Source organism: Gossypium hirsutum, chromosome D11 (genome assembly GCF_007990345.1).
Source record: "Gossypium hirsutum isolate 1008001.06 chromosome D11, Gossypium_hirsutum_v2.1, whole genome shotgun sequence".
Classification (NCBI taxonomy): Eukaryota; Viridiplantae; Streptophyta; class Magnoliopsida; order Malvales; family Malvaceae; genus Gossypium; species Gossypium hirsutum.
In genome coordinates this window covers 7,283,550-7,305,709 of record NC_053447.1, presented here as the reverse complement: position 1 = coordinate 7,305,709, position 22,160 = coordinate 7,283,550, and the positions used below count along the sequence as shown (strand labels likewise).

The 22,160-nt window shown below is 37.8% G+C and overlaps 5 protein-coding genes and 1 pseudogene across 9 annotated transcripts; 3 read left to right on the top strand and 3 right to left on the bottom strand.

Annotated features, from left to right (window-relative positions):
- The first annotated feature begins 293 nt into the window (after positions 1–293).
- On the top strand, positions 294–3,483 carry LOC107911581 (probable protein S-acyltransferase 14). Its single transcript, XM_016839433.2, has 7 exons — positions 294–937; positions 1,357–1,576; positions 1,678–1,769; positions 2,011–2,134; positions 2,218–2,303; positions 2,530–2,595; positions 2,973–3,483. Exons 1-7 carry the CDS (start codon positions 728–730, stop codon positions 3,096–3,098), a joined length of 924 nt encoding a protein of 307 aa, XP_016694922.1. The 5' UTR covers positions 294–727; the 3' UTR covers positions 3,099–3,483.
- A 340-nt stretch (positions 3,484–3,823) lies between these two features.
- LOC107911585 (uncharacterized) lies at positions 3,824–6,888 on the top strand. Of its 5 annotated transcripts, none has more exons than XR_005921016.1 (7): positions 3,824–3,974; positions 4,735–5,101; positions 5,183–5,346; positions 5,424–5,504; positions 6,010–6,084; positions 6,182–6,262; positions 6,463–6,888. XR_005921016.1 is itself a non-coding variant. In XM_041105793.1 (6 exons), exons 2-5 carry the CDS (start codon positions 5,089–5,091, stop codon positions 6,031–6,033), a joined length of 282 nt encoding a protein of 93 aa, XP_040961727.1. In that variant the 5' UTR covers positions 3,824–3,974; positions 4,735–5,088; the 3' UTR covers positions 6,034–6,084; positions 6,463–6,888. The 5 variants fall into 5 exon arrangements, 3 of the variants coding, with proteins under 3 accessions (XP_040961727.1, XP_040961726.1, XP_040961725.1); XR_001687928.2 differs by having other exon boundaries at positions 6,170–6,262; XM_041105793.1 differs by lacking the exon at positions 6,182–6,262.
- A 167-nt stretch (positions 6,889–7,055) lies between these two features.
- LOC107911582 (pentatricopeptide repeat-containing protein At2g45350, chloroplastic-like) lies at positions 7,056–9,260 on the top strand. The gene has a single exon (XM_016839434.2). It carries the CDS (start codon positions 7,162–7,164, stop codon positions 9,073–9,075), a length of 1,914 nt encoding a protein of 637 aa, XP_016694923.1. The 5' UTR covers positions 7,056–7,161; the 3' UTR covers positions 9,076–9,260.
- A 120-nt stretch (positions 9,261–9,380) lies between these two features.
- Positions 9,381–11,163, bottom strand: LOC107911584 (40S ribosomal protein S13-like; annotated as a pseudogene).
- Positions 9,381–14,827, bottom strand: LOC107911908 (UDP-glucuronate 4-epimerase 3). Its single transcript, XM_041105790.1, has 5 exons — positions 10,988–14,827; positions 10,779–10,851; positions 9,988–10,126; positions 9,715–9,901; positions 9,381–9,612 (listed from the first exon to the last, which is right to left on the bottom strand). The coding sequence occupies exon 1, from the start codon at positions 14,475–14,477 to the stop codon at positions 13,164–13,166; it is 1,314 nt and encodes a 437-aa protein (XP_040961724.1). The 5' UTR covers positions 14,478–14,827; the 3' UTR covers positions 9,381–9,612; positions 9,715–9,901; positions 9,988–10,126; positions 10,779–10,851; positions 10,988–13,163.
- A 2,584-nt stretch (positions 14,828–17,411) lies between these two features.
- On the bottom strand, positions 17,412–21,578 carry LOC107911586 (transketolase, chloroplastic). The gene is made up of 7 exons (XM_016839436.2): positions 20,328–21,578; positions 20,002–20,092; positions 19,800–19,905; positions 19,433–19,715; positions 19,016–19,164; positions 18,787–18,940; positions 17,412–18,666 (listed from the first exon to the last, which is right to left on the bottom strand). Exons 1-7 carry the CDS (start codon positions 20,820–20,822, stop codon positions 17,707–17,709), a joined length of 2,238 nt encoding a protein of 745 aa, XP_016694925.1. The 5' UTR covers positions 20,823–21,578; the 3' UTR covers positions 17,412–17,706.
- Positions 21,579–22,160: the final 582 nt, after the last annotated feature.

The following is a 22,160-nucleotide window of genomic DNA, read 5'->3' as shown; positions in this document are numbered from 1 at the left end:
ATCAATTTACTATGAAACCTTTTCGTAATTTGCAAAATTAATTATTAAGTGTTGCGTATGACTTCAAGAATTAATTATGCGACTTTTCTTATCTTTGTTATTTTATTCACGCAAAATAAATATACATCCTTTTGATTTAAAAATTTATAAATCACGTTTTTGGTAGAAACTAAAAGCTTTCCTTTGTAAAGCATTTACTTATTTGATTTAAAAATAAAAATTTTAAGCCACAGTTAAGGATTATGATTTATGACGCAATAAAACCATTAATACATCTCCCTCGTAATTAGCTTTTAAGTATTTTTTCCCAATTACCCATTGCCTTTTTAGTCCAAGAAAGGAAAATACCAGATATTTTCTTTAATCCTCTCTTACTGGTCTTCAGTCTGGCAAGATGGATATGGATTCCACAGCCTACCTGGAAACCCAAATTCCGGTGTATACCAAATCCCATAAGCTCTAGATTCACAATCCCACTCTCACAATATATTGCAGAAAGAAAAAAGTTTCTTTCTTTCATTTCTTTTCGGAAAGAAACCCTTTTTCTTTTTTCTTGTTTCACTGTCATCCCAGTTTTCTTCTCCGCTGTTCTCGATTGGAAAACCTCAGATTGCTTCATCTTCTAAGTCATTCAGACAACCTTAATTAGGGCTCCCTTGTTTTTTAAGAGTTACAAAGCACTGTGAATCAGAAGGGTTTTATTTATCTTATTGGTTAGCTGGGTATTATGCACAGATCCGGAGCAACGATGGCTTGGAATGTATTCAAGTTTTGCACGGCTCTGAGGGCTCTGGGCTCCATCATGATCCTTTTGGTTTTAGGGGTCGTGGGTGTCACATACTACTCTGTCGTTTTTACTAATTATGGCCCAGCTTTATACGATGGTGGCTTTAATTCCCTTACTGCTGCTGTTATCTTGTTCTTCTTTCATTGTTTCGTAAGTCTCCAAACTTGTTACTGGGGTTTTCTTAGGTTTTACATATCTTCCTCTGGATTACATATCTTGACATTTAACATATTTTTATTGGTTTTGTAATTAGATTAGACATCAGTCTCTTGAAATTAAATTCAACTAAGTAACGCGGATTTTTTTTTGTTAAAATCATTAACATGGCTCTGAAAAGATCCAAGCTTGAATTTTGTGTTTGCTTATTCATTAGTTAGTGGTCTTTCTAGATCTTATATTTTCTTCCTTTTTTCCTTAGTTGTTATGAATCATTAAAAATTTCAGTATTTGGGGTTCTGGGGTTATGATTAATGTTATTGCATTTCTAAAAGAATGTAACAGTAATGGACGATTAATTGTTTTCTGGAAACTAATTCTCTAAATGTGGAAATTTTGATGTAATTCTGCAGTTGATAATGCTGTTATGGAGTTACTTTTCTGTTGTTTTGACTGACCCGGGTAGTGTGCCACCTAACTGGAGGCCGGCTATGGACGAGGAGAGAGGGGAGGCTGACCCATTGAATGGTTCAGAGTTCAATGGTTCGCAGCCAGACCCATTAAATCAAAGAATTCGATATTGTCGGAAATGCAACCAGCTGAAACCACCCCGCTGCCATCATTGTTCTGTTTGTAAGTTCTTCATTTACCAAAACTCTCCGTTAATTGTTCTTGATTTGCTAATAATGTTGCTATCGTCGATGACCAGTTTTGTATTGATATCATTGTTTCAGGTGGGCGGTGTGTGCTAAAGATGGACCATCATTGTGTGTGGGTAGTCAATTGTGTTGGTGCACAAAATTACAAGTATTTTCTTCTTTTCTTGGTATGTCTGCTTTATTTTTGAATTAGTTGTCCATACATTTTGTCCTTTTTGAAGTCCTACAAGTTTGGAGTTCCTATTTTCAAGTCTCTTTTAGAAACATAAGTTGTGCCTTGGGAGTGTTTCTTTTTGCTCTAACATTTTGATTATAGTAATATATTTTATGATTGCAATTCATGAGATGTTAAGGAGAAATACTTCGATTTTCTTGGATTGCTTTGACTATGTATTCCCATCACTGCAGTTTTACACGTTCCTTGAGACTAGTCTTGTGACTATGGCCTTGTTGCCACATTTCATAGCATTTTTTAGTGATGGAGAAATTCCCGGAACCCCCGGCACCCTTGCTACCACTTTCCTTGCCTTTGGTAAGTGTTGCTTTGACTGATCTTCTGACCAAGTTAACTTCTGCGACTATATACAAATGTATGACTATGTTCTCTTGTCACAGTTTTGAATTTGGCATTTGCATTGAGCGTCTTGGGGTTTTTGATCATGCACATATCTTTGGTTTCAGCTAATACCACTACCATTGAGGTACTGTGATTTTCTCTTCATATTGAAGTTCAATTTCATGTCATAATAGTTGGGTTTTTTTAGTATTTTTCATTCTATTTATTATTTTAGTACTGTGCCATAATACCGGGAGACATGCTGAAAATCATTAGTGTGTTAATTTTTCCCCCGTCTCCCCCTGCCCTAATTTACTGAATATCCTCAATGAGAATTTAGATCCATCTTTCAGTTATTGTCTTTGAAACAGGCATATGAGAAGAAAAGCACTCCAAAATGGCGTTATGACCTTGGTCGAAAGAAAAATTTTGAACAGGTTAATTTTTTTTACAAATACATCGCTATTTACCATTACATGCAATTCTTGCACAAAAAAGGCATTGATGTTTGGTCATTTGATGATTGATCTGGTTGAAATCAATTAATCCCTGTTACTGTCCTTTATCAATTGGGTTGTCTGGAATTTCTTCTTTTAAAAGTTTTGCTTCTAATTGTTATTCGACAAGTCCTCGTGGCAGTTGGTACCTTTTTTGTTGGAGGCCAACTTTTTTAGTATTTGTGCTGAATTATTGGTTAGAAGTTAGTAGTTTTACACTGTTACTGGGTAATTGGAGTATGTGTTCTTGTAGCTGGCTTTTCTGGCATGCTAACTGTTATCAGTTTACTCAAGTTCTGGTTTTGGTATATGTATAGGTGTTTGGAACAGACAAGCTATACTGGTTCATTCCCGGTTATTCAGATGAGGATTTACGACGGATGCCAGCACTCCAGGGTCTTGAATATCCATCAAAGCCTGATTTTGATTCCCAGGACTTCTAAAAAGTAAAAACCAAACCACCACAGGCAGGAAAATTTTCTTCTAACTATCTATGGAAACAGAAGCTTCAGGTGGCGCTCCCTTTGTGAGGTATATATCACGCTCAGTGTTGGGTTTCGGCTTCTAACCATTGATTCCCACAGGCATCTTCTTCACCTAGAAATAAAGAGTAGAGGGAGGAAGAGAGAGGATATGAAGCAGGGAAAGCAAGCAGCATATGATTAAAATGGTGGAGGGAGAGCAGTAGGCTTTGTTTATGAAATGTTAACGTTAGACGACGTTGTATTGTAGATTTGTTGTACGTACTGATTGGAAATATAGAGATTGCTTTTGGTGGATGATAATATCCATTTTCTATTCAACCGTGGCATACTATGTTCTTGTTTTCATTATTTCTAAAAGTTCTCTTCATCAGCCTACGGATTTGATAAATTTATTATTAATAGTGCAAGGGTTTTGTATCTGTTTACCGTAATGTAAGTCCATAAATTTTCATTGAAACGTAGCTAGCCTAGCCTATGGTGGTACGCTAATCCAACAAAATTCCTTTTTAATACGGTATTAGATTACGCGCTAATATGTATATTTCATATTAAAATAAAAAAAATTGATACAAACTCCATTTTGATAATTTTTAAATTTAAACAAAATCCAATAAATTAAGACCTGGAACATTCTAGCTTTAGCTGGGAGAAGAAAGTGAGACACGTATCACCTTCTCAGACGTTCCTATTTAGTCCCGAATTCAAAGGTAGTGAGAGCAATTTTGACCACGACACAAAGAGAATAGACAAGGAAAAAAGAAAAAACCTCGAAACGTCCTTGTGCTTCATTTGAAATATTTCTTCCGATATTTGAAATCCAACGCATTTCACCTGGTAATATCATCTCTCTTTTTCCTGAATCCGCATTAAGAAGTTAGGGAATCAGGTTCATGCTATATTCGATATTTTCTTTCATTCAAAATTGTCTATCTTTATGAATTATGATAGCTTTCATGCAAATTCTGGATGCGGATTACCTGAAGCTGAATTTCGATTCTTTTCCATCTATGATCATGTGAATTCCGAGTTCATGATGAATTTTTTTTAATAACGAAATGGTTTTGTTATAGGAAATGAGCACTTCAGTAATTTAAGGATTATATATGTGAAAGTTTCTCGTTTGAATAGTTTTTTCCCTCTATTTTTAAGCAATAGAACGGAGCGTAAATAAGCCTTACAGCTGCATGTTTAGTTAGCTAGTTTAATATCAATCTGAAGGAATTAGCATCATCCTTTTAAACAAATGTGATTAATTTATCAACAGATGCCCTATAAATTATTTTTGAAATCTTTTGCTGTTAAGTTGCATTTGAGAGATCAAATATGGAAGAGCTCTATCTCTTTGACTTGTTAGATAGATGATGGTTGATGGAGTTGATAGATTGGTTTCATTTTATTATTCAAGTGTATCCTCTCTAATAGATAGATGGTAAAAGTTTTCTTTTGGTATATCTCAAAAATGTTTCACTTTCGAACTTTTAATTGTTGGTGTTGAATTTCTTTTTTGATATATATTACAATGTTTTTCTCAAGGCCATCTTTGCCAATTCTTATCAGCATGTTTCCTTTTTTAAACTTGTTATGTTCTTTTCAGACAGCAGGCAAATGCAGAGGAGAAGAGAAAGCTCAAAAGACCTCTTTGATAGGGGTGAGCCATTTGATGCTTTCCGAAGGTTTGGTAGCTTCGGATCCCATAATGGTATGATGTCTAGCCTCTTTGGAGGTAAAGATCCTTTTGATGACCCTGTCTTCAGTCGTCCGTTCAGTAGCATATTTGAACCTAGCATCTTTGATCAAAGTACAACTTCTCGTGAAGCACCAAAGGGCAATGGAGGAAAGGGAATAGTTATAGAAGAACTGAACTCTGATGGTGAGGAAGACAAAGAAAAAGATGAAGGCAACACTGAGCATGATGGTTCAGGCAAGGAGCCATTCGTTGAGCACCTAGATGAGTGATAATGGTAAATGGAATTTGATTTTGGATGAGTGCATAAGACCTGTATTTTTGTATATCATAATGATTGATGTGGTATATTTAACAGATGGGAAGATTCTGAATTTGAATATTAGGAATGAGTATGACAAGGTGAAAGGCTCAAAGGCACAAGCTCCTAATTTTAGTTTTCAGACCTCCAGAGTTACATATGGAGGTGTAGATGGAACTTATTACACTTCTACAAGAAGCAGGAAGACAGGCAGTGATGGAGTAAGTAGCTCTTTGTAGTGATTGCTCAATTATAATTAAAAATCTTCTTGTTTCTAACGTATGTGTTGGTCTTTCAGGTGGTGATTGAGGAGAGAAAAGAAGCAGATACAACAACTGGTCAAGCAACACATAGGATTTCTAGAGGAATTCATGATAAGGTAATTATTCGATTGGTGGTCTCACTAGCCTTTCTTGGGAAGAATTAAAAAATGCGACGCTAAAGAGGGCAGTTATATATGTCAATTATTGCATTAAATAATTGCAACTTTGGGTGTGTTCTGAAAGGGCATATCCTCCAAGGAACTTCACAATTCATTGAATGTACAGTTTGTTGTACAATTTCAAAGTACCTAGTTGATTTGCAGTTATCTATTTCATTGTCACAATGAGATTTATTTTTAAGCTCTACTTTAGAACTGATTTTTGTCATCAGATATATTTTCATGCTGTAATTTGGAATCAGTTTATTTCCTTACCACTTGTCCTCGGAGTTAGTTTTGCTTCTACTGCATTTCATTTATTTGTTCACTTTCGTTTGCTACCTCTCACTGTTACGAGAGATCTTTAGAAATGATAAAGGAAGAACAAAGATTTAACCTTCACTTGCAGTAATTTGTGCATTTAATTCTTGCTAGGATTGAGAATGTTCCTTTGTTCATGCAGGCCATTCTGTTACAAGGAAGCTGAGCTCAGATGGTAAGGTGGACACAACACAAACATTACACAACTTGAATGAAGGTTTGTTCCCTGGTTTGCTTACTGTGATTATTCAAGAACATTGTGCTTGAATGGAACTGATATTTTTCATATTGCAACTTATTAGACGAGCTTGCAGATTTTGAAAAGGCCTGGGAAGGTAATAGTCAGGGTCATTTGACTGGTTGGAGCGATGGATTTAGTGCACCTGCGAAAGCTGGTAAACGTTTCTTTTAACCTTTATGAGCGATTATTGGTAGAGATCTTATTGTTTATTCTTTTTTCTTTTGAGCATATAAACTCATTTATTCTAGTTTTACTAGAAAATTTATCGTTAACAAAGAAGGTATAATTTTCATGGGATATGAGTTTGGCATCACTTCTTTCATTTTCTTTTTTCAATATCCAATGCGAATGTAGGATCTGGAACTAGTGAGCAAATGGGAGTGGCAGTGAAGAACAGTTGGAGACTTCCATATAGAGAGCAGGCCCGAAACATGGGAAATCAAGGAGCAAACACTGAGTCAAGAACCACTTCTGGGGGTAGAACCAAGAAGGTTGTTAGGATTAATATAGAATGAACCAGGTATGAGCATATACTGGTTATGCCGCTTTGGTCACTGCACTCTAGTGCTCATAGGGTTCTAACAATAATTCCGAAGCATGGATCTTTTCTCAATTTAGTTGAAAGCATTCATTATCCTGCTACATATGTATTTGTTTGGGATTCTGGTAATAGTTGAGTAAATGAACACTAGAAACTCTTCATTTTAAAGTTGTTTTGCATTAAAACTAGCGATACAAGTGAAATGGAAAGAAAAGAAAGGGCAGAATTTCATTATGGTCTATCCTTGGCTCTTTCTTGGTCGTACTTGTGGGCTTTAACCAGGCTCATTTTTCTTTTGAAAGAAACAAACGACGTCGTTTTGTACTCAATCCACTCCATCGTGTAGCTGGATAGTGCATGAATTTTGGCCGTTGAAAACCGTTGAAAGATGATAATATCTGAAGCGTTTGTCTTTTTGTTCAAATAATATCTAAAGATGATAATATCTAGAGTATGGACACACTTATTTCTAACAAGGGATTGTAGAATCTAAAACACAGAAAATAGAGTTGATGCTTACCTGTGCGAATCTAAACCAGCCTTGGAACTCAACACTGCCAACTTTAGCTCTTCTCCAGAAATGCAGGACTCTGACCGACGTAAACCAAATCCACGGCCGTTTAATAACCACTGGTTTCATCAGAAGCCAAGTTCTCACCACCAAAATCGTCCTCACTTTCTCTCCTTCACCCTTCACTCCTTTAGTCGATTTCGCTCGCTATGTCTTCTTTACGTACCTTGCTTTTCGTTCACCTAAACAAGACGAGGACCCTTTTCTTTGGAATGCTGTAATAAAGTCGTATTCTCATGGACGTGAGGCGCAAGAAGCTTTTATCATTCTCTGTTTGATGCTTGAGAATGGGGTTCCTTTTGATAAATTCTCGTTGTCTTTGGTGCTTAAAGCCTGCTCTCAATTGGGTTTATTGAAGGAAGGAATGCAGGTACATGGTTTGCTTAGAAAGCTGAATTTTGGGTCTGATTTATTTTTACAAAATTGTTTGATTTCTTATTATTTACGCTGTGGGTTTATTGGATATGCACGTCAATTATTTGATAGAATGTCTATGCGGGATTCTGTTTCATATAATTCGATGATTGATGGGTATATTAAAAGGGGGATGATTGATTTAGCAAAGGAGTTGTTTGACGTTATGCCACTAGAGAAAAAGAATTTGATAACTTGGAATTCCATGATTAGTGGTTACACGCAATTGAAAGATGGGATGGGTTTGGCTTTGGGACTCTTTGAGAAAATGCCTGATAGAGATTTGATTTCTTGGAATTCAATGATTAATGGGTTTGTAAAGTGTGGGAACATGGAAGATGCCCAGATATTGTTCGATAAGATGCCGAGAAGGGATGTCGTCAGTTGGGCTAATATGATCAATGGATATGCTAAAGTAGGTAAGATTGATCTAGCTAGGTCTTTGTTTAATGAAATGTCAGAAAGAGATATTGTTGTCTGTAATGCCATGATGGCTGGTTGTGTCCAAAATGGATATTGTGGAGAAGCTTTGGAAATATTTTATCATCTGCAAAGGAATTGTAGTTTGCAACCTGATAGTGCCACATTGTTGATTGCTCTTTCAGCAATTGCACAATTAGGGCATGTCGACAAAGGGTTGGCACTACATCATTATCTAAAGCAAAAAAAGTTCTCTTTGGGTGGAAGGCTTGGCGTTGCTCTTATTGACATGTATTCAAAATGTGGGAGCATAAAGAATGCTGTGTTGGTTTTTGAGGGTATAAAATATAAGGCTGTTGATCATTGGAATGCTATGATTGGTGGGTTAGCCATTCATGGCATGGGTGAATTGGCTTTCAAATTGCTCATGGATATGGAAAAGCTTTGTGTGGAACCTGATGATATCACATATATTGGGGTGATGAATGCTTGCGGCCATGCTGGCTTGGTGAAGGAAGGCCTGATTTGCTTTGATATCATGAGAAGAGTTCACAAGATGGTACCGAAGCTGCAACACTATGGATGCATGGTAGATATCCTAGGCCGGGCAGGGCAAATAGATGTAGCAAGAAAATTTATAGAGGAAATGCCTATTGAAGCCAATGATGTGATATGGAGAAGTTTGCTCAGTGCTTGCAAAAACCATGAGAACATTGATGTTGGAGAACCAGCGGCTAAGCATTTAATCACACTGGACTCTTGTAATTCAAGCTCTTATGTACTTCTATCCCACATGTATGCTGGTCTGGGTATGTGGAACGCTGTTAGTAGTGTCAGGTTGGTGATGAAAGAAAGAAATTTGAAGAAAATTCCTGGTTGCAGCTGGATTGAACTAGAGGGAACTGTTCATGAATTCTTTGTGCAAGATAAGTCGCATCCCCAAGTAATGGAGATATATTCATTGTTGGATAGTTTATCTACATCCAATTCAGAAGTCACACCTTACGTACATCATGGCTAGTTTGGAACCTTACAACCTCGAAGCCTGCAAGTCAATTATAGATTTAACTAGGAGCTTATTTCATGTAAGCATGCAAACCAGGAGGTATCTAGTTTTTATCAACATCCCAGGCTGCCTTAATTTGATAGCGTATTAAAAGATCTCATCTGTATGCCGTTTAATTAATTTAAGTAAATTTCCAATGAGTTTTTGTTTTTTCCTCCCCTCTGTGTCGTCATCCTCCACTGATTCGCGTGTACTGTGGAGCAATTCTACCTAGTGAAACAAATCCAAGAAAAAACCTCTACGAAAAAACTCTTCAAATATGAAAAAATGAAATGAAAATGAATTATTCCAATATACTAAACATAAGATTTAACACATTAAGTATCTCAACTTCAAATTAAGTGGACTAGTTCTTTTACGGCATTAATAGAATGTAAATACAAAAAGTCCAACTCCTGCTAGCCCATCCGGAAGAATATCAATTGAAGCACGGGAGGACAGTTCAAAATTTGATTTATCTAGGCCACAAGAGTGCTGGCAGTGGTAGACTCGCTGGATTGGGAAAAAATTAAAGCTCGTTAAGATTTACGCGTTAAAACCAATTTCAAGGCAAGAAAGTAGAGAGTAAAAGGCAATAACCACAGAAATACTCACTATTTCCACACTGGTGGCAGCTTCTTTGTCTTCTTGTAATAGCGGGCGAGTCGGTGGATCCTGCTCTCAACCAAGATCAACCTAAACTTCGAATCCTTGTCTTTTCGGTTCCTCTCAAGATGCTTGCTGATGGCAACGGCTTTCTTAATCAGGTGGTACAGATCCTCAGGTATTTCAGGAGCAAGACCTGACAAAGAAAAAGGGATGAGTTGAATGTTAATCTTCCAATCTGAAGGAAAATGGAATAGTAGAAAATGTTGAATAAAGATGCACCATGGGCTTTCAGTATCCGCAAAATCTAGCTGCCAGTAACACTCTTCACCTGAGCAATCCCATGAGAATCTCGGAGAATGACACCAATTTGAGATGGGGTCAAACCCTTCTTTGCAAACTTGCAAATGTTATCCTCAACCTAAAAGATGAAATCAAGATAGGGGTTTGAGGAAGACTTGATTAACAACTACTATTATTTCATTCATTCAAGACTACAACTTCCAGCTACATTTGTGGGATACATAAACCAAAATAATATCTTCCACAAAAATATGGTAACCTGAGCTCGAAACAACTTGAGGCTTATGTCAAGTAACCAACAGAAAGAATAAATGAATATTAAGATTCCACATTTCACAAAGGTGAAAAAGTCAAAACAAAATACTGAAACATAAGTACATGCAATATCAAACTTCAATTTTCTATTGAACCTATCTTTAGTTTTACTTCATAAATCCTGACAAGTTTCACTTAATGAAGCAAAGCAACCAGTTTAAAATGTAGGCATTACTATTGAATAACTTTAGGTTTCAAGCAGAGCATAACATTGCATTGGATTGTATCACAGTCAATGAGGATAACAACTATACCATGTTACATTTGTTAAAGCATCTGGTTCTTCGAGGACTCAACTGACATAAGGGATTAAAGGAGTAACTCCACTTCTCATATAACCAATTTCGAAACGAAAAGTCGAAATCTCTTTTAAAGAAGGTAAAAGGATACTATCATTCATTTGCCTAACTAAAGCAGAAGCAAAAGTTTAGGGAATGATTAAAACAGTGACTCACATCTTGAGAGGAGATCTTCAACCAACTAGGTGGAGTCCTCTTGTAAGGCAGGGCAGATGCAGAAATCCCCTTACTGCACAGACAGTCATGTCAAAAAAAAGAAGCAATTACAGTACAATTCGACCAGATAATCACATGGTTGTTTATGATAAAAGATTTAGAAAGAAAAGAAAAGAAAAGAAAAAAGAGATGCGAAAGAGGATACAAACCCTCGGCTGTGCATACGACCCATGATGGAAGAATTCCAAGCTTAGCTGCTTCACCTCTGATTCTGTATTGCCTGCTAATTGCTAAGAGCAAAGAAACCCTAGCCCAGAATCAAAACGGAAGTTTGGGCTAGGGTTTTTATTCTTCTAGTCCTTCTGTTAGTGATTCATTATCGGGCCCTTATTATTATTATTTTTTGCCATTGCTGGTTTAGTTTTTAATTAAGCCTATTATTTATGTAGATTAGCCCAAGAAAACTTCAAAGGCAAAATGACCCCAGCAATTTTTTCTTTGTCGGTTTTAAATTAGGATTTCAATCCTTCAAATTACTTTCTTACCCTTATGGAGGTATTTTGTCTCATTTATGATATGCAAAACGAGCCTGAAATTTGAGTATTTCCATTGTTCAAGATGGATAAAGGAAACGCCCAATCCTTGAGCCTTGAGGCTTTGGAACAATGGGACAACAGAAAAAAAGCCAAGGTAATCCACTTTGGGAGACCATCACCACCTTTTCATCCCATCTCGTATTCCTCAACACCCATTCCAACAACAGCTTACACACAGACAACTGCACATGCCTCAACACCATTCTGACTTCTCATGTATTCAATGGACTTCTTCGTACATAAAAAATCTCTCCTTATCCACAAATACTGACCATGACACAGAAAACAGCAAAATTCAACACAAATCAAGCTAGTAAGATAAGTACAAAAGACGTATTATGAAGCCTCGTCATTTTGGTCAAGTTAACTCGATAGATGCCTCGGAAAGTTTTAGTTTAGCAGACAACATATTTGATCTAATCTAACACTTCATCAAATTCTTTAAACTAGCACTATAGGCTTGATGTTTATTAAAGAGTTGCCTCGGTAAGAATTTCGTCAACCTCCTTAATAAAGTACATTCTTCAATGAAAGAACCCATAATTATCTTTCACTGCCAGTGGAACACTAAAAACATTTATGATTCTGAAAGTAGACAAATGGCATCAAACCCACAAGATACAATAAGCGATCTTAGATAATAAGAGAAAAAAACTACTGATTTAGATGCGTCTGACCCAGTATTCCATATCTTGCTTTGATGAACAATCCATGTGACTTCATTTTAGCTACATAAATTATGCTCACATCGTGTAAAATGAGGTTTTCAACCGCTGCAAGACTTACAAAGACACCACTTTCTATGAAAATGCCAATGTTAAAATAAATTATCAAAAGATAGCTTTAAGCAGATGCTTCTATTGATAAGGATCTTTTAGTTCTTTATGGACCACGCCATGAATAAAATCGTCTTGGATCGCCTAGTGTTCCACTATTTGTAAACCTAAATGATTCTTGGATCATGGACCAAGTTGGATAACACTACTTTGTGTACAAAGCTCAAAAAATCCATAAATCAAGTAGTAACAGAAAAATCATATTCCTAAAGTTAAACAGCCGATTGTCAGCTCTTAAACATCAACTCAATCAAACATATCTTAGGAACCCTATCATATTTATTCATTTATATCAAGCTCTAAGAAAAAACATGAAAGGAGCAATACCTCTATGCTATTGAATGAAAATGTGCAATTAGCAATGATCTAGCATTAACTAAAAAAGAAGAAATAAGCAAAGCTTGGACCATTGGCTTTTTAAGGTGTCAAAGTCAAGAAAAAATTACTTATCTTAAAGGCAAAAGAGAACAGCAAGGCATCAACATGAGCACATTAATTTTACAAAAGTACAATGAAGTTGGAGGGCATCTTCTTTTTTCTTTTGCTTTGGGGGGTGGGGATTGGTAAACATTAGAAGAAAAGTCACAAAGTAAATTTCCAAATGCAACCCAACGGTCATATTATCGAGTTCTATTTTATTATCAATGACATATGCTCTATCAGTTCATAAGTTCTAAACGGAAAAACTACAACAGTTACATTTCAAGGGACAGAAAAATGAAAAAAAAAAATCTGGTGTTCTTTTGATACAACGTGTGCCTGGCCAGCAAACAATGTCCAGTTATCACAAAACTTCTCCCAAGTAGGACATGATATCCTTCCTTATACGATGGCATCATTAAAGATGTATGAAACAACGATAATTTCCTAACGAACAGAGAAATGTTAAAAACAAGGATTCGAATGATAATGAACAAGAATTTGGAGGATCCTACCGCAATTCAAAGAATGAATCACCCAGCAGCCTTCTTCCCACCATTATAGTAACCAAGATACCACCTGACAAATTTCTTCAAACCAGTCTGCAAATCAGTTGAGGGCTTATATCCAAGCTCTCTCTGAGCCAAGCTAATATTGGCATGAGTAAACTGAACATCCCCGTTTCGTGGCAACTTCATAATATCCCTCTTTGCATTAACTTTCAACAGCCTCTCCAAGATACTCACAAGATCTGAAACTGGCACAGGCGAAGTATTCCCCAAATTATATACCCTCAGTTGAGCCGGACCCTTCTTCTTCCCTCCACTACCGGTACTCTTCTCGGCAGTATCCAGTGCTGCTAAACACCCTTTAACAATATCATCAATGTAGGTAAAATCCCTAGCCACCGTACCATGATTAGCTGCCTCAAATATTGGTATGGACTTCCCCTTCAAAATATCCCTAGTGAAAAAGAAATATGCCATATCCGGCCTTCCCCATGGACCATAAACCGTGAAAAACCTCAAACCAGTTAAAGAAAGTCCATATATATGATTATAAGTATGTGCAATTTCTTCACCAGCTTTCTTAGTAGCAGCATATAAACTAGCAGGCTGATCAGTCCTATCTTTCTCAGAAAACGGAACTTTGGTATTAAGACCGTAAACAGAACTAGAAGAAGCCCACACAATTGCAGGCTGTGGATTGGCTGACTTACAAACTTCAAGTAAACTAACAAGACCAGCAATGTTGCTATGAACATAAGAGCCAGGGTTTTCCATTGCATACCTGACCCCAGCTTGAGCAGCCAAATGCATAACGTGCGTAAATGCAACAACCTCGAAAAGCTTCCTCAAAAGAGCCGAATCATTGATATCTCCTTCCACAATGAAAACCCCACTTCGTTCCAGAAGTGCTTGCCGAGCTCTTTTCAGTGAAGGGTCATAATAGTCATTGAAATTATCAAGTCCAAGAACACCATCGCCGCGCCTTTTCAAAGCAGCCGACACGTGGGTTCCAACGAAGCCGGCAGCTCCAGTAACCAAAACGGAGATGCCATTGTGGGAACGGACACAAGCAGAGGAACGAACCCTTTTTTCCCAAGCGGGTCCACCCCAGTTGTACGTACGGAGAGAGCGTCGGGAAGGATCTTGCGGAAGGGGATTGGAAGAGGGAGATCGAAAGAAGAAGATCAAGATCAGGCCCAAGAAGATAAATGACCAAAATGTGAGCTTTGCAAGAGAGGAATGCCACCTCAGCCGATTGTGAACGAACGGCGATTTTTCCATCTTGAATTTCCCCGGCGTTGATGGAATGTCGTCAAGATGAGACATTTGTTTTGACATTTCTGAGGTTATTTGGAAAAAGACGTCGACTTTGGAATATCTTTTTTTTCTTCTTTTTTTTATTAGGATTTGGAGAAATGGGTATCTATCGTTTGAGGATAACTCTGCTTCGGCGGCGGCGGAGACGGCGGAGGTACAGGCGGAAAGGGGAGATCTTGCTATTAGTTTGGGGGTGGATTTTGGGATGGGGGTGGTGGTGGACTTCTCTCGTGCAAGCTCTCTTTTTATTTTGTGATGAAATGGGGAATCTTTGGAAGGAAGGGTTTGTTTGTTTTGTTTGTTTGTTGTTGGTTTGGGTTTATTTAGTCTCTCTTCTAATGGCTCTAAAATTAAAGAAGAGAGAACAAAAGAGGGTTTTTTTAATAAAAACAAATGGTATTTAATTTAAAGAAATCAATGGACTTGGTTAAAATTAGGGAGTTTAAACATTTTCTTGTTGTATTTCTTTTGACAATTAAAAAAACAAAACAAAAACAGAGACAATTAAAACTTAAAACTTTCTCAACAATTTAAGATGATTTCTCATTCATGATCAGCATGATTTTGCCTAAATATGCAATTAATAACTTAAAAATGGTTTCTTTTTTTTTTTTTGCAGCATCATTCTGATTCATTTGTTTCCTAATGTTAATCCATGTCAAAGTGTCTCCGAATATAAATACATTATGATGCCACTACAAATACTGTAGTTATTATTATTATTGCAATGTAAGGCAAAAGCAACCAACTTTCCTCTGGAATTTTCTATAGAAATCTTGGATTGTAATTTATGTAAGCTAAGCTAGCATCATGTGGATTGTAGATAGCAATTCACATGGTTAAAATCTGAAGAAAGAATTACACTAAGCTTGTTCAAACAAAGCTTTACTTCATTTACAAGCCCATCAAAATTAAAGAAGAGTGAGCTTCAAGATTTACACCAAACTCTGACCAAAAACCTCCTTACGCATTGCCCCTTCACCTATCATCTTCATCTTCATCCTTGTTCTTGAACAACATGTGACAATTTCTAGCATTGAATTTCCTCACAGCTTCCACCAACCCCATGTGAGGATCTGGTGGAAAGGAAGCTGTCTTTAAGTTGTCCTTACTTTAGAGCTGGCAAATAGGCAACAAGTTCCATGCCTGGCTAGTTAATGTAACCAGGAACTAGTAAAAAGTGCATGTTTTTCTATCATTTATGGAAAATACGCTTATCCCATGATCAACAATAGCTATCCCTGTCAAACAAGTTCCCTTCTGGTTACTGAATCTGCTGCCATTGTCGGTTTCTTCCTCCTATTGTTACGGCAATCTAAACTGCCGCTCCATAGATTATACTAACTTCTTTTCCAAGTTCTCACAATAATGTTGCAACTGAAATTGTATGTGTGCAAAATATAAAAGAAAATTCCCTGTTTTCATAGACATGGAAGGCAAATCTGTATTGCAGGCCTCGAAGAAAAAAATGGTGAGAGCCCTTGAAATATTCAATGAATCAATCCTCAGTTGAGTTTCATTCTGTTTAATATTACAGTCTTCATGGCAAGGATTAAACACCATGTCATCCATCACTCTAAGCAGAAAAAGGAGTTACAATTTAGGAAGCTATCATGGCAAACTCAACTTGCCCATGATAGGAGACTATCAAAGATTAAAAGCTGACATCAAATGCAAGGCTGAATTTGCTTTATTATCTTGTTTTAATGACAGTGGGATGAACCTCTCTCATTTATTCTTTGTCGACAACTTCAAATCAAGTCAGGGAAGGCTGCAAGAGAGAATGCCAGGGCCATTCGGCGGTCATCACAATTGCTGTCTAGTTTAATTTCTCGGATGGAGGAATGATTACACAATAATCTGGCCCTTCTTCAACTCTTGCTCCGAGCATCATCTAAAGGATTTGTATAAGAATAAAGGTAGCTAGAATCTACCTTCTGAGTTGTGTCTGTGCATACAGCAATCATTCTTTCAGTCTCCTTTTGCTGCTGAAAAGAACCAGGGAAATAGTCTTTAGTTGGGAAGAAGAAGAAGAGGAGGAGGAGGAGGAGAAGAAATATGCATATTTCAACATCCAAATATAATGTTCATCCCCAGAAATCACTTATTGCTCAGAACTACTGATAATAAAAAAAGTAAGCATCATTTTTAAATCAAATGCATTTTGGGCTTGATGTTTCCCATTAAACTGCAGCAAAGGTTTCAAGCTTGTAAGTGTTGTTTCATTCCTTAGGGTGCAAAGGACTTGCCAGAAGCAGTGCAAAGAATGAAAGAATATATTAGCCTTCCTAACAACTAAAGATCTCTGAAAGATGATTAACGAAAACAATTGAATCCAAGTATATGTAAAAAATTTCAATATTAGAATTCTTTCACAGTCCTCTCCTTCGATCTGTTTTATAGCAAGAGAGCATAACAGCCAAAAGAAATCCAATAGTTGTGTTGTAGGTAGACCTTCACCTTCCACGGTTCACCATCAAAATAATAAGGCGGCTGAAGAAAAATAATATGGAATCAGGATATATGCTGAATATGCTGAAGTAGCTTTTTCATGTCCAAATCATGCATAAAACCAACAATCATGTTCTTAAAATAGGTCCCATGCCAATACCAGACTTGACAGTCAATTTCATGGTAACAAACTGAGATACGGCTGGAAAATAAGAGACTGAAAATTTCCTAATTTTGCAAGCCATTGTTCGTCAAATAACTTTTAGTCATAAAAGACAAAGAAGATAGACAGGATCTCCAACGACCACAAACATCCCCAAGCCTTTTTGAATGGCTTGAAACCATTTCCGAATCATTAAGTTTCTCTTCTAATGACTGGAACCTACCAACAAATTCCAACCACCCACCACCTTTCGTTTTCCGGGTAGGGTCGTGTTATTATTTACTTGATACTTCAATAAAGTACGTCAAACAAGTAAAGGGTAGAAAATAAGCAATTTAGTGTGGGGGAATCAAACTGTTTATTCTGAAAAGCAAAATTATACAAACTCATTTTAACTCAGGCCAAAGCAGAAATCCGGATAAGTCCCAGGAGAAGTTACAAATCCATAAACATAAAGAAACTCTAACCTCCCTTTTGCTCACTGCTGCTATTGATGAATCATAAGCAACAAAAGAAATTTTGAATTTGTTTCTTATTAAAGAAAACAAAACAGAAGAGACTGTCACAATTGGAACAGCTCTTCAGCGACATCTTCAATCGAAAACCTTAAGTTTCCGCAGAGACTTTGAACCAAGCTTAGCAAAGTTCTTTGGCTGCAGCAATAACAGCCTCTGGAGTTAAACCAAATTCCTTGTATATTCTCCCTGCTGGTGCACTTGCCCCAAACCGATCAATTCCGATTGCCTTCCCTTTGGATCCAACTATCTTCCCCCACCCAAATGTTGATCCAGCCTCAATACTCACTCTAGCTGTTACAGCAGATGGGAAAACACTTTCCTTGTAGGCATCTGATTGGTCATCAAAGAGCTCCCATGAAACAAGGGAGACAACCCTTATAGCCTTCCCTTCCTTCCTTAGTTCATCAGCAGCTTTAACAGCGATCTCTAACTCAGAACCAGTTCCAATCAGAATTACATCAGGATTGTTGCCTGAAGAATTGTCTGAAATGATGTAGCCACCTTTTTCAACCCCCTCAATGGAAGTTCCAGCTAATTGGGGTAGCTTTTGTCTGGAAAGGGCAAGAATTGAGGGTGTCTTCCTCTTGAGGACAGCAACCTTGTATGCTCCAGCCGTTTCATTTCCATCAGCTGGACGGAGCATCAAAACATTAGGCATTGCACGGAAGCTTGCCAAGTGCTCAATTGGCTGGTGAGTTGGTCCATCTTCCCCAAGACCAATGGAATCATGGGTCATAACGTAGATAACTCTAGCCTGACTCAAGGCAGAAATCCTAATGGCGGCCCTCATGTAGTCAGTGAAGACAAAGAAAGTAGCACAGTATGGAATCAGGCCAGGGCTGTGAAGGGCAATGCCATTGCAGATAGCTCCCATTCCGTGTTCCCTAACACCAAACCGAACATTGCGTTCCTCAGGGGTGTCCTTCTGGAAATCCCCAAACATTTTGAGCAAGGTCATGTTGGAAGAAGCAAGATCTGCACTTCCACCAAGAAGACCTGGGAGTACTTTTACAAGGGCGTTGAGATTTTGTTGAGAGAGATTTCTGGTAGCATCAGCTGGGCTCTCTGGAGTGTATGTCTGGAAGTAGCAAAAAGAAAGGGTCACTAGACATTCTACATTCCAATAAAATCAGACTGCATTAATCATATTAAGAAAATTGTGAAAATTATGGATGTTTGACATCAGAAGTCTACTCACTGGAAGTGCCTTCTCCCAGCCAGCAGGTAGTTCACCAGTGATTATTGACTTGAGCTCTGCAGCTTCCTCTTTGTAATTCTTCTCATATGCAGAGAACTTTGCATTCCATTCGGCTTCGAGAGCAGCACCTTGAGGGACATGGCGACTCCAGTGCCTGCAAAAATGGCAGAAAAGTATGAACACCAAACCAAAATATAATCAGATGAAATATTTACTGATCTCCCCTTACCCTTTCACATCTTCAGGTACATGGAAAGGCTCATATGGCCATCCAAGGTTTTTCCTAGTAGCATCCACTTCCTTGGCACCCAATGCACTACCATGTACACTGTATGAGTTTGCCTTGTTTGGAGATCCATAACCAATGGTGGTTGTCACCTGAAAAGAACAAGAAGAAAAAGCAACTTCAAAAAACTCAATAACAAAGTCAAGTGTAAATACATAGAGAGAAGCAAGAATTTTCAATTTTCAATAAGGGCATTCTTCATGCTTCTAATATGATGCAGCACACTTTTATCAAAAGTTATAGCGGAGAAATGAGTTTAACTAAGAATCGTGAACCTTTAAATTTCAAGAATACAATATTCACATCAATCTAGAATACAAGCGTATTACTTCCAAACAAAGCATTTCGAAAATATCAGACCTTGATCAGAGTGGGCTTGTCTTTGACAGCCTTTGCTTCCTTAATAGCAGCACGAATTTCATCGTAGCCAGTGTTTCCATTCTTGACCCAGATAACATGCCACCCAAGCCCCTCAAAACGCTTATCAACACTCTCTGTAAAGGCAATTTCAGTGTCTCCATCAATGGAAATGTGGTTGTCATCATAGAAAGCTATAAGCTTTCCAAGTCCCCAGTGTCCAGCAAGTGAACAAGCTTCATTTGCAATACCCTCCATCTGGCAACCATCTCCCAAAATAACATATCTACAACAACAAGGGCCAAACTATCACTAAGATTGAGCATGCAGGCAATAAAAAACAAAGGACAGAATTGGCGAGTAATCATACGTGTAGTGGTCGATGATCTCATTGTCTGGCTTATTGAATCTAGCAGCCAAGTGTTTCTCAGCAAGAGCCAATCCAACAGCATTTGCAATGCCTTGACCAAGAGGACCTGCGGGTAAAGGAAAAAGCCAGATATAAGCGCACACATTTCACTTTTATTGATAAAATCAAATACAAATCACTTTGCCAGAGGAGTCAAACAAACCAGTTGTGACTTCAACTCCAGGTGTTTCAAAGTTCTCGGGGTGTCCTGGGGTTCTGCTTTCCCACTGCCTGAAATTCTTCAAATCATCTTCCTAAAGGATAATCCGATAATCATAAAGTTTAGTCCTTTAGTGCAAGAATCAACTGTCTTTTACCATAAATCATCCTAAAAAGAAGTACTACCTAACAATAAAAATAATTTATCAAATAAATAAAGAGGAACTCAGATCCAGTTTTTAACAAACAGATAATAAAAAAAACGCATGTATCCAAAGTCAAATAGCTCTCAATAATATGGATTCTTTGAAGACTTCTAAAGAAACTTACTCGGACACTGTCGTAACCAGCGAGGTGAAGCAGAGCATACTGTAGCATGCAACCGTGACCAGCGGACAATACGAAACGGTCACGGTTGAACCAATAAGGGTTCTTCGGGTTATATCTCATAACTTCATCGTATAAAATGTGACCCATTGGAGCACAGCCCATGGGCAACCCAGGATGCCCTGAATTGGCCTTCTCGACAGCATCAATGGCCAAGAATCTGATCGTGTTGACCGATTTCTCGACCAATGAAGTCTCGGCGGCGGTACCAATCGTCTCGACAGCGGCAGAACGGACTTGATGATTCCGGGTAGAGCGCGTGGGAAGCCGGCGACAGGAAGTGGAAGCGCGTGGGGAAGCAGATTTAAGGCCGGAGAAAGTGGGAATAGAGAGGGCGGAGAGAGAGACGCGGTGGTCAGAGGGTTGGGCAGAGCCATGGGAAGAGATGGCTCGAGCAAGGAGGGCTTGAGATAGGGTGAGAGAGGAAGAAGAGGCCATTGTTTTTCGATCGAATAGAGAGGTTGGTGAAAGGGAAAGGAAATGACCCTCGGCCGCTTTGTTTATTGGTAATGTGAAGAGAAAGAGAGATTTTTTAACTCATAATATCTATTCAAATGCAAAAGGCAATGGGGGCAAGTAGTCGTAACTCGTAACCAGTAGCCACCAACTCTCATTGATCTTCTCGTCTACAGAAAGGGACAAAATGAGAACAGATGAGCTGACCGTTAGATTCGAAGAGTGCCGGATCTCAACCGTTGACTGTGGGTAGCAATGTCATATTTGCTCTCTCCGCCTTTCATTTCATTTTCATTTTTTTAAGGTTGTCAGTGCGCTAATATTGTTACTGCTCAGCTCTCTCTAAACGGCTAAACCCTTCTTCTCTTGTTTAAGTTTAGCCTTTATTACATCAGAAATTTATTTCCCCTGCTAATGATGACGTCAATAATCGGCTGGCTGTGGCTGAGGACTCAAAGTGAAAACTGAAAACTGATTTGAGTGATTTCTGGCTTTTCCGTTGAGCCTCGGGAGTAGCGGAAATGTTGGGAAAATTTTACATTTACCCCTTCAAGTTTTCATTTTTTGCATTTACCTCTTTAGTAGAAGGGAAAGAAGAAATGAAATCAAGTTGGTAGAATCTGGAAGGTAGTTGGTGGGAAGTAAAATTCAATTTAGTTCGGTGGAGTTGGTCAAGAACATCTAACTTGCTTGGAATTCAATATTCTTGTAAAAGTCATATTTCAAAATAAGAAAAAAAGTCCGAAAAATAGAATCTTCATGTTTCACATTTAACTTCTGCTAATAACATTTTGCGGTGCTAACAGACAATTGAACGTTTTAGGTTTGATTCTCATTTTTTTGACTTAAATCAAACATATGTAAGTACTTTCCAGAATTACTCCCCTTTTGGCTTGTGTACCTCTTCTTCAGTTCCATCTATATCCTACATCAATTTCATCTATTTAGAGGTTCAATCTTCCAAGCCCTAGCTGTACTGGTGGTTGAAAAGAATGCGAGGATTTCTCAGTCTATGCTTTTTCGTCCTTCATTAAAACAATTTGACTTTATTATTATTTTGGATAAGTAATTGGTTTTATTATGCCCAAAAAGCAGATGGTTGCTACAGCTTTACATCATCACACGAGCTGAACAAAAATGCATAAAATAAGCTAGACGACAAATCCAATTTTTCAAGCGAGCGACCTGCAATAACTGGCCATGAATGTCTTGAACCTACTCCTAATGGTTACACCATGCACGTTAAACACTGTTACTATGGCACAATAAACACGGGACGATGCAAAATTTTAATATTATTTTCTATGTCCCAAAAATAAG

Coding starts and splice junctions, on each gene's coding strand:
- LOC107911581 (XM_016839433.2), top strand. CDS start 728: ATGCACAGATCCGGAGCAACGATGGCTTGGAATGTATTCAAGTTTTGC. Junction 938..1,356: donor TGTTCTTCTTTCATTGTTTC/GTAAGTCTCCAA, acceptor GTAATTCTGCAG/TTGATAATGCTGTTATGGAG. Junction 2,596..2,972: donor GAAAGAAAAATTTTGAACAG/GTTAATTTTTTT, acceptor GTATATGTATAG/GTGTTTGGAACAGACAAGCT.
- LOC107911585 (XM_041105791.1), top strand. CDS start 5,583: ATGTCAATTATTGCATTAAATAATTGCAACTTTGGGTGTGTTCTGAAA. Junction 5,668..6,009: donor AACTTCACAATTCATTGAAT/GTACAGTTTGTT, acceptor TTGTTCATGCAG/GCCATTCTGTTACAAGGAAG. Junction 6,085..6,169: donor ATTACACAACTTGAATGAAG/GTTTGTTCCCTG, acceptor GCAACTTATTAG/ACGAGCTTGCAGATTTTGAA.
- LOC107911582 (XM_016839434.2), top strand. CDS start 7,162: ATGCTTACCTGTGCGAATCTAAACCAGCCTTGGAACTCAACACTGCCA.
- LOC107911908 (XM_041105790.1), bottom strand. CDS start 14,477: ATGTCAAAACAAATGTCTCATCTTGACGACATTCCATCAACGCCGGGG.
- LOC107911586 (XM_016839436.2), bottom strand. CDS start 20,822: ATGGCCTCTTCTTCCTCTCTCACCCTATCTCAAGCCCTCCTTGCTCGA. Junction 18,941..19,015: donor GTACCTGAAGATGTGAAAGG/GTAAGGGGAGAT, acceptor CCATTTTTGCAG/GCACTGGAGTCGCCATGTCC. Junction 18,667..18,786: donor GCTGGGAGAAGGCACTTCCA/GTGAGTAGACTT, acceptor TGCTACTTCCAG/ACATACACTCCAGAGAGCCC.